This window comes from Mercenaria mercenaria, chromosome 14 (assembly GCF_021730395.1).
Source record: "Mercenaria mercenaria strain notata chromosome 14, MADL_Memer_1, whole genome shotgun sequence".
Lineage (NCBI taxonomy): Eukaryota > Metazoa > Mollusca > Bivalvia > Venerida > Veneridae > Mercenaria > Mercenaria mercenaria.
Window position 1 is genome coordinate 48,925,932 of NC_069374.1, and position 12,264 is coordinate 48,938,195.

General features: G+C 36.7%; 1 protein-coding gene across 2 annotated transcripts; it reads right to left on the minus strand.

Annotated features, from left to right (window-relative positions):
• Positions 1–83: 83 nt before the first annotated feature.
• On the minus strand, positions 84–9,346 carry LOC123528247 (uncharacterized). Of its 2 annotated transcripts, none has more exons than XM_045307976.2 (7): positions 9,159–9,346; positions 7,204–7,325; positions 6,000–6,297; positions 5,268–5,490; positions 3,591–3,846; positions 2,468–2,530; positions 84–1,552 (listed from the first exon to the last, which is right to left on the minus strand). In XM_045307976.2, the coding sequence occupies exons 2-7, from the start codon at positions 7,301–7,303 to the stop codon at positions 1,326–1,328; spliced, it is 1,167 nt and encodes a 388-aa protein (XP_045163911.2). In that variant the 5' UTR covers positions 7,304–7,325; positions 9,159–9,346; the 3' UTR covers positions 84–1,325. The 2 variants fall into 2 exon arrangements, with proteins under 2 accessions (XP_045163911.2, XP_045163910.2); XM_045307975.2 differs by having other exon boundaries at positions 9,164–9,345.
• Positions 9,347–12,264: the final 2,918 nt, after the last annotated feature.

The following is a 12,264-nucleotide window of genomic DNA, read 5'->3' on the forward strand; positions in this document are numbered from 1 at the left end:
GTATCTTTTCTTATGCACTACTTTGTAAACAAACTAAATAATGTGTTTTAGCTTACATATGCGAAATGAAAAGCAAGGCAGTGACCATATTTCACATTCTTTCTTTAAATTAGAATCTGTAGGACATTGATAAATGTTTGGACAAGGTGAAGCACTATTATTTTCGCACCAAAAAGTCTTAATTGTTGACTTTGAATGTACACAGTAAGTCTTATGTAATTCAACAATAACTTTCTTGTTTCAGTTTTCTCATTTTTATTTTAGTGAGCAATCCTTTGTGTACTTATAACAGTTGAAACAGTATCCATTTCATGTACCAAAACCTTGTACTGTTTTTGCAGGTAAATTTTATCATACCCCACCCACTTTTTTTCTAATTTCAAAGTTTGCGTCCCCTTAAGTGGCTTAAATTTGTCTAAATTGTGAAAACTGAAAAAGTGTCTGTTTGAAAATTAACCGTACTTTAATGTCAAAATTTTGCTGTGAAAGGCGTATTTTGTGAAAGTTTAGAATTTTAATTAGTTATAGAAACACACTTCTGTGAGAAAGTTTATTTTGAAAGGAATTTACATTTTTTTCGAGGCTTCTAAAGTGGGGTCTTACAAGAGTATAAACACTACCACAATCAATCCGAAATATAAAACGATGAGTTTGAGAACATGACCAAATATTTTATTCTATCACATGTTTGGCGTGTTAAGAGTAAGCCATTACATAATTGTGGTATTACACTAGTGAAATAAAGCTTCGACGCTGACGTCATTTCAAGCCGGTCGAATTAAGAAGGTCACATTAATTGTTCCAGTTCTGTATAATAGGTAAAGAAAGAAGAATTTTTTTATGCTTTAAAACAAGGTGAACATGTGATAAAAAGAATATTTTGTTGTTCCTTTTCACATTGAATCCATTAAACTTATTGAATAGACGCTCGGCAGTGCCTGACATTTCATTTTTTTTATTCAACTCGTATAAAAACACTCATGGTCCTCTATTTATTAAACGGAACCTTAATTTTACCTATACCGATCGATTAGTGGATTTTCTTGATTGATTTCTTGAATGAATTATTCAAAATCGTACAGTCTACGTATTGTTGGAACACCCCTCGTTCATAAAAAATAATTACTACTGTGATACCACATCAGTTTTGAAGAAGTTTCTTGAGCAACACGTTTGCCAAACGGGAGATACCTTATTGTTTTGTTTGGCAGCTTTTGGTCAGGATTAAACGTTTTGAAAGATGAATCACTCTGTAAGGAAAGTAAATACTCTGCTTTTTCGCCGAGGAAAAGAAAACAAAGATTGTTGAAAGAAAACGCCACTGCTTATGCCCAGCCCTTCTTTGTTTCTTTTGGCGGACGCTTCTTCCCGGCGTCTGGCTTCTTCGATCTAGGGCCGCCTTTCTTACGCGACGAAGATGACCCGCCTCCCATCTGCCTTTTGGTGTGGATTACCAGAATTAACACAATGATCGCTAAGATGAACGCCCACACACATACTATGTACATGGCAAGCTCAAAGTACGTGATACACGCACCCATAAGTTCGAGCCCTGAAATCAAAAATAGAAAATATCAACCGCGCCATGCGAAAACCAACATAATGCGTTTGCGACCAGCATGGATCCAGACCAGCCTGCGCATCCGCTGACAGTTTTTCTAATTGCGAAAGTGTTTGAAAGCGAACAGGATGGATCCTGACCAGACTGCGCGGATGCGAGATAGTCCGGATTTGTATGAATCGATTCCACCAGGTATCATGTTTTCATTATGGGGGAAAGGCTCAGATGGCCGGGTACTGGGGGGGGGGGGGGGGGGGGGGGGGGGGGGGGGGGGCAAGGGACAATAAATAAAATAAAATTCAGACTGGCCGTTAAAGTGAGCAGGGGCCAATTTCCAACTTTGCTGAATGAAATAGGTAGATGTATATAACACAGGCACGGGTCCAGTGTATATTTTTTGTTTAATATAAAAAAAAATCCCTTTTCTTCACACAAATATACTTTTTATATGTTAGTCAAATAAAAAAAAGAAGATAGATGACAAAAAATCCAGTCACAGCATCATATACAAATGTACATTGATCCGCTATCCGGAATGAAATCACCGAGGATAACTGAAATATTTCGCACGTAGAGACTTGTACTGTGTATTTCAAAGCAATTTATGGGGTCAGTTTAGTATTTATGGAAGGCTTTAAATTTTTCGAAGGTGCGATCATGCAGGTAGCGGCTGCAAGTGTATAAACTCCGATTTTGGAATGTTCTACAAGTTTGCCGAATAGCTTCCCATAGCGTTACACTCGCATAGTTCACCTTTTCAATGTATATGATACTGTGACAGGATTGTTTTGTCATCTATCTTTTTTTTCATTTGACTAACATATAAAAAGTATATTTGTGTGAAAAAAGGGTTAAACAAAAAATATACACTGGACCCGTGCCTGTGTTCCATATTATATATATTACCTTTACTGCAAGATTCTGTAGTTGTAACACAATTCGACTGGTAGTAAGAGGCAGCTCTGTAGTCTGCAAAACAAAATATTTGGCAAGTTTAAAGTCAAAGTTTTCCTAAAACAATACCAACAAGCGAATACAGTATTGCCATGAAAACCAAAATCCCCTAATGGAAGGCAATAATCTCTGAAGTAGAATACTATTAACATAATGATCTGATATCAGTTAATGGTTTATAAATAAAATTGTATTGTATATACACTATTTTATAACACAAAGTTTATATATAAAAAGCTACATTTGTTGACTGCTTATAAAATATAAAATATCAAAAAGTATTTAATTTCAATTCTGATAACATTTCATTTTGGAGTTGGTGGGAAAGTATAAAAAAAAGTAAGAAATCTTCAAATCAAAGGGAAGTAAATCTGAAGAAAAGACACCAACAGTTTTTAATCGGGTCCATACGACACATGATGAGCTTTACAGACTGGACAGGAAAAGATCAATGTTGATTCTTGACCTCCAAGTGTGACCTTGACCTTTGGGCTAGAGGTCTGAGTATTGCGCGTTACACATTGTCTCATTATGGAGGAACATTTGTCAAGTACTGTTAAAATCTCTTATGGGCCACAAAGGAAAACAAAATTTTATTGACCTTCGAGTTCTAACTGTGACCTTTACCTTTGAGTTAGGGGATAAGGGTGTTGCATTTTACACGTCGTCTCATTATCGGAAACGTTTGTGTCAAGTAATATTAAAGTCCCTCAATTGTGTTATTGACCGGACAGGGGAAAAATTGACCTTTGACCTCCAAATGTTACCCTGAACTTTGAGATAGTGGTATGAGTGTTGCGCACGGCACGTCGTCCTACTATAAGGTACATTTATGCCAAGTATATTACTGTTATTAAAGGCCTCCCGTCTCTACCACGCCAACCAATTCCAATCTTTTGATAGAGCGAACTTTTACCCTCGCGAAAATACTAGATTTTTAGTTCTTTGATTTATGAAGTATGCAGCCTTTGATCAGTCAAACCACTATAATTAAAGAAAATAAAGATGTCACCATACTTAAATCAAAGCTACTAAATTACGATGTTTTCTGTGCATGATAAGGTTTATGACTTACAAGCCCAATCGGCAGGTGTGGCACAAGTCATGTCACCACGAATTTTCATCTTGGTGGTATCAGCGTGCTCAAAGAACCAGAGGTTCGTACAGTTGCAGTCGAGCTGGGTGTCATAGAGGTGGAGTTCGGCCAGACTGTCTAAGTTGTCAAACAGCCCACTGGGTAGTGTAGTAAAACTATTGTAGCCGAGGGAGAGAATCCGCAGTTTTGTGTTATTCGAAAACATGCTGGCTTCTAGTGTGTTTAAGTCTAGACCCTAGAGACATAAATTATCACTGCATCAATAAACATCGGGAAAAAGGGTACATATTCTTGAGTAGTCGTACTTATATTTTGATTATGGGAGCCTGATTGTTTTTCATTAGAAAGTCTAGCCCTTGTTTAAGATTATTTTTTATGAGGATCTGTATGTGTGTATTTTAGTTTATTTATGGTTGCCAGCTTTTACCCATATGGACTCCTAAAATACTGTACATAATCAAAACAGAAGGAAAGCACAAGGCACACATGGCGCTCCAGTTCCAGAAGTTTCCTTGGTTCTTTAGCTTACCGGGTGTAAACGAATGATAGTAAGTTTTGTTGGAAGAGCAGGACTTGAAACTCACGACATTTATTTTTGCGGGAAGAATGTGTTACAACTGGACCACTGTATTCGATTGTGTTCGATGGTTCGATAGGACGCATAATATTTCAATTTGTTATGTATCGAGCGACGTACACACACTACCATGCAGTGTCATACTTTTGTGCTCTGCGATACAAAATGCCAAGTGTTGTATTTCACCAGAGTAAGAATTTGTACAGTCTCACGTACTGTTACAAAATGTCAAGCAACATACTATACCTTTGTGCAAAATGTCAAGTGTCCAGAATGTGAACAGCCTAAGTAGTAACTTCTTATATTATTAGGACTTAGCGTTATATTCTCTCGTCCTTTAGGATCACGGAGATTATTCAATTTACTATCACAGAATTCCACTGAACTCGGTGCTGGAGAGTGGGGCTGGTGTCGGGTTGCGTGGTAGCTGTTACGCATTTTATTGCCTCTTATTATGATCAGACTCAGTAAAACCGAGTCTGGTGTTATGTTGCTTATTTGTGTTCTACTATGCTTCCAAAGAAACTTTTTCACAGATTTTTATCGTCAACTCCTAATTAAAACTCAATTGCTTATAGGTAAGACTTAGTAACTCTTAAATGAAACTGAGACTCCTAATTGGGACATAGTTACTATTAATTAGGATAGTTTTTGTCCCTAGGACGAGTTTCAAGTTCTAATTAGGAGTTACTGAGTCCTAATTAGGCATTTTAAACTCGTAATTACGACTTTTTTCTCCTAATTATTTATTATGGCAAATTATTTTTTTGGTACCAGAACACTGATGTGATTAATAACAGTAGTTAGTTTTGCAAAATATACCATACCGAAATATTTTATTACATAAAACATCATTACAATGTTCATAGTAACATATCATGTCCACGCAGAGAAAATACTGAGTGATCTTTATTGATTTCCAATAGGCATTGTGATTATATGTATATGTCCATAATCCAAAAGTTATGAGAAAACTAATGGCGTCAAATCATATGTGCGCCGCAATAAAATACCGTAAACATACGAGTACATACTATTTGCTAGACAGTAAAAAGAGAAATAATTCATTTTCGTGTTACCTCTAAAACTAAGGTCTCTATTCGCCCTTGCTTTGTGAAAGCACCGGTTGGAAAGGACTGACTTGTCAGCTTGCTGTTCATGAAGATAAGTTCCCCCGTTTTGACCGGGTAGGCAGGACTCGGGTCTGTAAACTTAACAATCTGCATGCCGTCCATAGCGGCAGCGTCCCATGAGGTTATTGTCCCATTTTCAATGACCAGCCGATCTAGGTACATTAAATTCCTAGAAATAAAAATTATTTGCAGCTCACGGTATGTATACATGTAAGCCTGTTAAATTTTTACCCTCGGTATAAAATCGGTAATGAATTCAAGTTAGCAATAGAGCTGTACAAATATATCTTCATTGTAAGAATCTAATTGCTAGGGAGTAAATGGTTCCATGCAGAGGCAAAACTTTATTTTCAATTCTACCAGTTCCACGCTTAAATGATATGTTATTTCCTGCGCGACAATGATTGTTCAATAAAACACGTTCAGTCTTCCCATAGTTTCAGTCTTCACAGGGGGCGTTACCATTTTTAAGTCATTCTAGAGGACGCTTTTATATAGCAGTCGTCCCAGGATGCGCTGCTCAGTAAAAGTTGTTTTGCACTCACAAACATCCTCAAGTGTTAAGGCGGCTCGTTGAATAAGAATTTAAAATCAGTTGGCAAAGTATATAACTAATAATATTCAAAAGAAAACTGGAAAAGTTGTTGTCTGGCATAGTTTTTAAAACTTGCAACTTACAGAAAAGTATTTGCAGGTACAGTGACATCACAGTTTACAATCTTGACATCACGGATATGGTCCATATTAGAGAACGTGTTCTGCCCAAGCGTCACGCTTCCGTCACATTTGATTTCAAAGGTAGGTGCCCAGTTTGTATCAAACTGAGTGGTATCAATAGAGGCGAAGGTCGTGCCGAAGACATCGGTGTTGATGTTACCATTCACGTTGGTAAGACGGACACGCTGAGCAAGTGGACTGCTGAAGGAGGTCTCAGCCATAGGCAAGCTTACAGTCCCATAATCGCATTCGTAAAGACCTGTCACATACAATTGAAACTTATAACCTTTGTGGTAGATTGTCTCAACTCGAAGGAAAGATTTCTGACTTACAGACTGGCTTGACTCTCTAATATTATTAGTTACACTGCTTGTTGGTGACAGGATACGGGATATATGCTGTCGAGGAAATCCATATATATGATATGGATTTTCGAGACAGCGTATACCCCGTTTCCTGTCACCAACAAGCTGTGTAACGATTTTATCTTGCCGACTACCCTTTACTCACATGCTATAATCTAGTATTTTGTGTTTTGTTTTAATCAAAATTCATATCTGAAATGTACAAGCAGGATATTGAATATATCCTGTCTCTACGTGACGTGTATTGACCAATAGAAATGCAAGAAACTTGTAGGAGGCAAGATAAATTACAGTGCCTAGAGCTAGAATAAACTGAAATGGCATTGTTATATGATTAAATTAGTAATATACATGGAGTTCTCCGCTATAACAATAATCTAATAATTACAGTACAAAACCATTAGCTCGTCTTCAGTTATTTCGAAATTTCGATGTCTTGCATGAATTTTCCCGGTCCCGAGTTTTTCCTTTTTATTTAATAGAAGTTCGATTCTCGACTTCTCGACTTGGGCATGAATTTTTTTTCTTGCTATTGCATTTTTAAGATAGTTTAGCTACAAACGCTTATGTTATACTGTACATAATATGACAAAAATTCAGATTTAAAGAAACATCAATTTTAACCAATATCTAGGGAAGTTCATCGTTTTGCATGTCGTTACCCTACCCCCTTCTTCCTGTATTTATGAAATAAAGTACAATGCTTATCAAAAATTAATTAAACTATATCATCTTTGCGTCAAATTGGGACTGACTACATTTAATTACACTGCATTATTTCCAAGTTAAGCGTTTCTTACCATCAATAGCCGTGCATCCAGTTGGGGCTGCGCAAAGTGCACGTGCCACCAAAAGCACGAAGAAAAAGAAATTTCCCGCTAAAAGCTCCGTTACCCTCATCTTTCACACGAGTATGACAGAGCTGAAAAAATAAGAGAGAATAAAAGGGGAAAATATCAAGCTGAGGTAACGGTTCTGAATCGACAAAGTCTTTCATAAATTTTCAGTTTAATCAAGTATGTTAATTTACAAGAGGATGGAAGTGACATTAAAGTCGTGTTTCATGACAAGGACTTTCAAAACGGTATTTTTTCTAATTATAATGCCCAAGTAGTAATAGAGAACCCTAGTCCAACTCGTGAACTAATTTTCACTTTCATTCAGTTTTAAACAGTCTGGTCGTCAGGGGAGATAACTGGAAGGGACTGCATGGAAGCTTATAAGTCACGTCACATTTTTATGTGAGCTGCACCATGAGAAAGCCAACATAAGCGTTTGCGACCAGCACGGATCCAGGACCAGCCTGCATTCGCGCAGTCTGTTCAGTTTCCATGATGTTCGCTTTCAAAGCCTAACCGCCAGCGAACAGCATGCCGGGATCCTGACCAGACTGCGCGGATGCGCATGCTGGTCTGGATCCATGCTGGGTGCAAATGCACTATGTTGGTTTTCTCATGTTGTGGCTCATGTGTCGTTTTAAGATTGTCTCGCCGAATCCTTATATCAACTGATATTTTCATAAAGACGAAAGGGAAGCCATTTTAGATCATAGGTGTTTTGACTCAGTGGGCTTTGGGTGGCCCGGAAACTTATCAAGACAGGTCTACACGCCAGTTTTCAAAGTCCTAGATCTTTCACAAAGATTGAATTTAGAATGAATTTTGATAGAATCATCCTCATTTAACGTTTATATTTTTATACTAATTTTTGGTGTATGTTTTCTTGGTTGATTCATTATAAAATGGAGACAGGTTATGATAGCAACGTTTTCATAGAAGTTAACATGAGCCGTGCCATGAGAAAACCAACATAGTAGCTTTGCGACCAGCATGGATCCAGACCAGCCTGCGCATCCGCGCAGTCTGGTCAGGATCCATGCTGTTCGCTAACAGTTTCTCCAATTGCAATAGGATTTGAAAGCGAACAGCATGGATCCTGACAAGACTGCGCGGATGCGCAGGCTGATCTGGATCCATGCTGGTCGCAAAGCCATTATGTTGGTTTTCTCATGGCACGGCTCAAACGTTATTGCATAGCTACTATTGTCCACACATCAATTGAAGATACAGAAATATAGATACAAGCCAACATATGTGTAATCTTTGTGGAAGAATGAAATAGAGGATGAACACCCTTTTGTTTTAATGTGTCCAGTATCTATGTATTCAGAAAGCATTTCATTCGTCGGGTGTTAACACTCAAATATGATCAAATTTATTGAACTGTAGAATACAGCAAATGTCATTATTTTAAAAGAACTATCTTTCTCCCGTATAAAGGGATTTGAACAGAGGCAAAATGATAAAATTATTTATCTTAGACAAATGACTGTATTTATAAACATGTTTTGAGAAATTTGGGTATAATTAATATTCTGAGAAAATATGTATCTACTCTCACTTTATATAATTTAATAGTTCTTCTTTTGTGTTAAATATGGATTGTATCAGGACTTGCGTACAAACTGTAAATTTGTTAAAATTGTGTTAAACAGTTATGTCAAGACTATAAAAAATCTCTTATTTTCTGTTTATTTTTGTGTCGGTTAAAAAGCCCTGTTTTCATCATTAAACAAAATGACACGTCACAACAGTTTCACTTTTGTTTTGAAAGTAGATATAGTAGTGATAAATTAAACGCCGATCAAAGTGACACTCCGCTTTCTTAATAGTCATAATAATAATAATTTGACCTGCTCGTATTTCATAATTAAATAATTACATCTACACAATAAATAAATTAAAAAAACATATACATTACAACTATTTCGGTAAATAAGGAAATATTTCCGCCTGTAACACAAGTTTAGTCCATAGCGCAGAAGTAATAATATATATTTAGCATGTAATACTAGTACTTCAGTTAACTTGGTCTCATTTCAAAAAATAAAAAATACAATACAGCGCATGATTTAATCTTAATCTTCTTAAAAGTAGGTTTTAAAAGTCCATTTCGATCGCTGTTTTATTTTTTTCACTTTTTCTTTCATTAGTTATGTTATACAGAAAACGACACACATCATTTTCAGAAACTGTTATATGCGAGTCTAAAAATACGTATATTTTTAAGTTTACGTTGTCCTTAAAGGCTAATCCTCCTGAGGAGTTATATTAATGCCTCCGGCAGTGTTTGAACCTACTACCCTCCATTACAGATGCCTGTGCACTAGCGATTTTTTTAGTGAAATAAATCTATGTTCTGAGTATTACTTTCAGAGGCCACCATAATCGTTAAACATACTTTATGTACATCTTTAAATTTCCTGTGATGTTGTTTTTTCCCTCTTCTAATTGTTGTTATAGGGCTATATCCCCCAAATATAAATATCAGAACACATAGAAAATTCAGCATTTTAGAGTTTTCTGAATTTACACTCCCCGGAATGTAAGCTTATTCGAGACAGATTCTGGTGAAACTTCACAGAAATTAGTGTAGTTTTGCAATGAACACTTTAGAAAAAACAAGAGGTCCATGATGGTCCTGAATCGCTCACCTGTTCCAATATGACCCAGTTTTGAGTATGACGTCATTTTTTTATTATTTGACACAGTGACCTAGTTTTTGAGGTCATGTGACCCGGTTTTGAACTTGACCTAGATATCATCAAGATAAAATTTCTGACCAATTTTCATGAAGATCCATTGGAAAATATGGCCTCTAGAGAGGTCACAAGTTTTTTTCTATTATTTGACCTATTGACCTAGTTTTCGAAGATACGTGACCCTGTTTTGAACTTGACCTAGATATCATCAAGGTGATCATTCTCACTAATTTTCATGAAGATCTCATGAAAAATATGGCCTAAGGAGAGGTCACAAGGTTTTTCTATTTTTATACCTACTGGCCTAGTTTTTGACCGCACGTGACCCAGTTTAGAAACTGGCATATATTTCATCAAAATGAACACTCAGACCAATTTTCATGAAGATCCATTGAAAAATATGGCCTCTAGACATACTGACTTAGTTTTTGACCGCAGTTGATCCAGTTTCGAACTTGACTTAGATATTATCAAGATGAACATTCAGACCAACTTTCATACAGATCCCATGTTATTTGACCTACTGACCTAGTTTTTGATGGCACGTGACCCAGTTTCAAACTTGGCCTAGATAGCATCAAGGTGAACATTCTGACAAATTTTCATGAAGATCTATTCAAGGGTATGGCCTCTAGAGAGGTCACAAGGTTTTTCTATTTTAAGACATACTGACCTATTTTTTGATCGCAGTTGACCCGGTTTCAAACTTGACCTATATATCATTTAGACCAAAACTCATACATTCAGACCAACTTTCATACAGATCCCATGAAAAATATGGCCTCTAGAGAGGTCACTAGGTTTTTTCATTATTTGACCTACTGACCTACTTTTTGATGGCACATGACTCACTTTCGAACTTGACTTAGATAACATCAAGGTGAACATTCTGACAATTTTTATGAAGATCCATTCACAAGTATGGCCTCTAGAGAGGTCACTAGGTTTTTCTATTTTTAGACCTACTGTCGTAGTTTTTTACCGCATGAGACCCAGTTTCAAACTTGACCTAGATATCATCAAGATGAACATTCAGACAGATTCCATGAAAAATATGGCCTCTAGGGAGGTCACAAGGTTTTTCTATTATTTGACCTACTGACCTAGTTTTTGATGGTACGTAACCCAGTTTCAAACTTGACCTAGATATCATCAAGATGAACGTCCTGACCAATTTTCATGAAGATCTTGTGAAATATATGGCCTCTAGAGGGATCACAAGGTTTTTTTTCCATTTTTAGACCTACTGACTGACCTAGCTTTTGACCGCACGTGACCCAGTTTCGAACTTGACCTAGATATCATCAAGGTGAATATTCTGAACAATTTTCATAAAGTCCCCATGAAAAATGTGACCTCTAGAGTGGTCACAAGCAAAGGTTTACGCACGGACGGACGCTGCACGATCACAAAAGCTCACCTTGTCACTTTGTGACAGGTGAGCTAAAAATATAAGAACGAAAACTTGATATATTAAACCTTAGGTAAGAGGAATAATTAATTTTCTAAATGTTCTTACTTCGAATTCTGAGGAGATATCGACCTTTCGGCAAATGAAGAACAGGATCCAGTTGTTTGAAACTTTAACAGGCGATTAAGCAAACGATTGGATGAATTTTAGTTATATTTCGACATTTTAGAAGACTGTATGAGTTGAAGATAATGAACACTAAAAAGTATTTGCATTAAAAGCAAAACATCATGCAAGTTTTTCCTACTAAGACAAATATATTTAATCAAAATTTAACAGGCGGTTAGTTTAACAGCCGGTTAAAGTTTCGAACAACTGGACCCTGGAAACTGTGCTCCCAACCTACCCAGGAGAGGGTATATATCCGAGATAAAAGACTGCCTTTCAAACCTTTGGTGAACTGTTTTTCCTAGTTTGAATAAAATAATGAGAAGTTGTTTGCGGACATTAACCATATGGTCTTTAAACTTTTGCGTGCATGTATGTATTCCACCGATAAGATCTACTTGCTTATTAACGATTAACCTTATTTCGGGTGACAGAATTACACCAAAGTAAAACACGAGCCGCATTAACGGCTTACCAGTTACAACGGTAATCCAAAGTACTTTAATATATTTAAATCAAATTTTGAATATGTAAATTACACAAGTCAGTCGTCATTTCCATTTACATGTACATGTATATCCACTTCCAGCGAGATTTCTCCGAAGACTAAGTGATATCTTGTAAATATTGTAAGTTCGCTATGTCAGTTTATCTGGCATAATGGTTTCTGTGCGGACACCGCGAGCTTGCATTTCCAGTCAGTGTCTGATTTCTCTCTGTGTATACTTAAGGGAGGGGGAG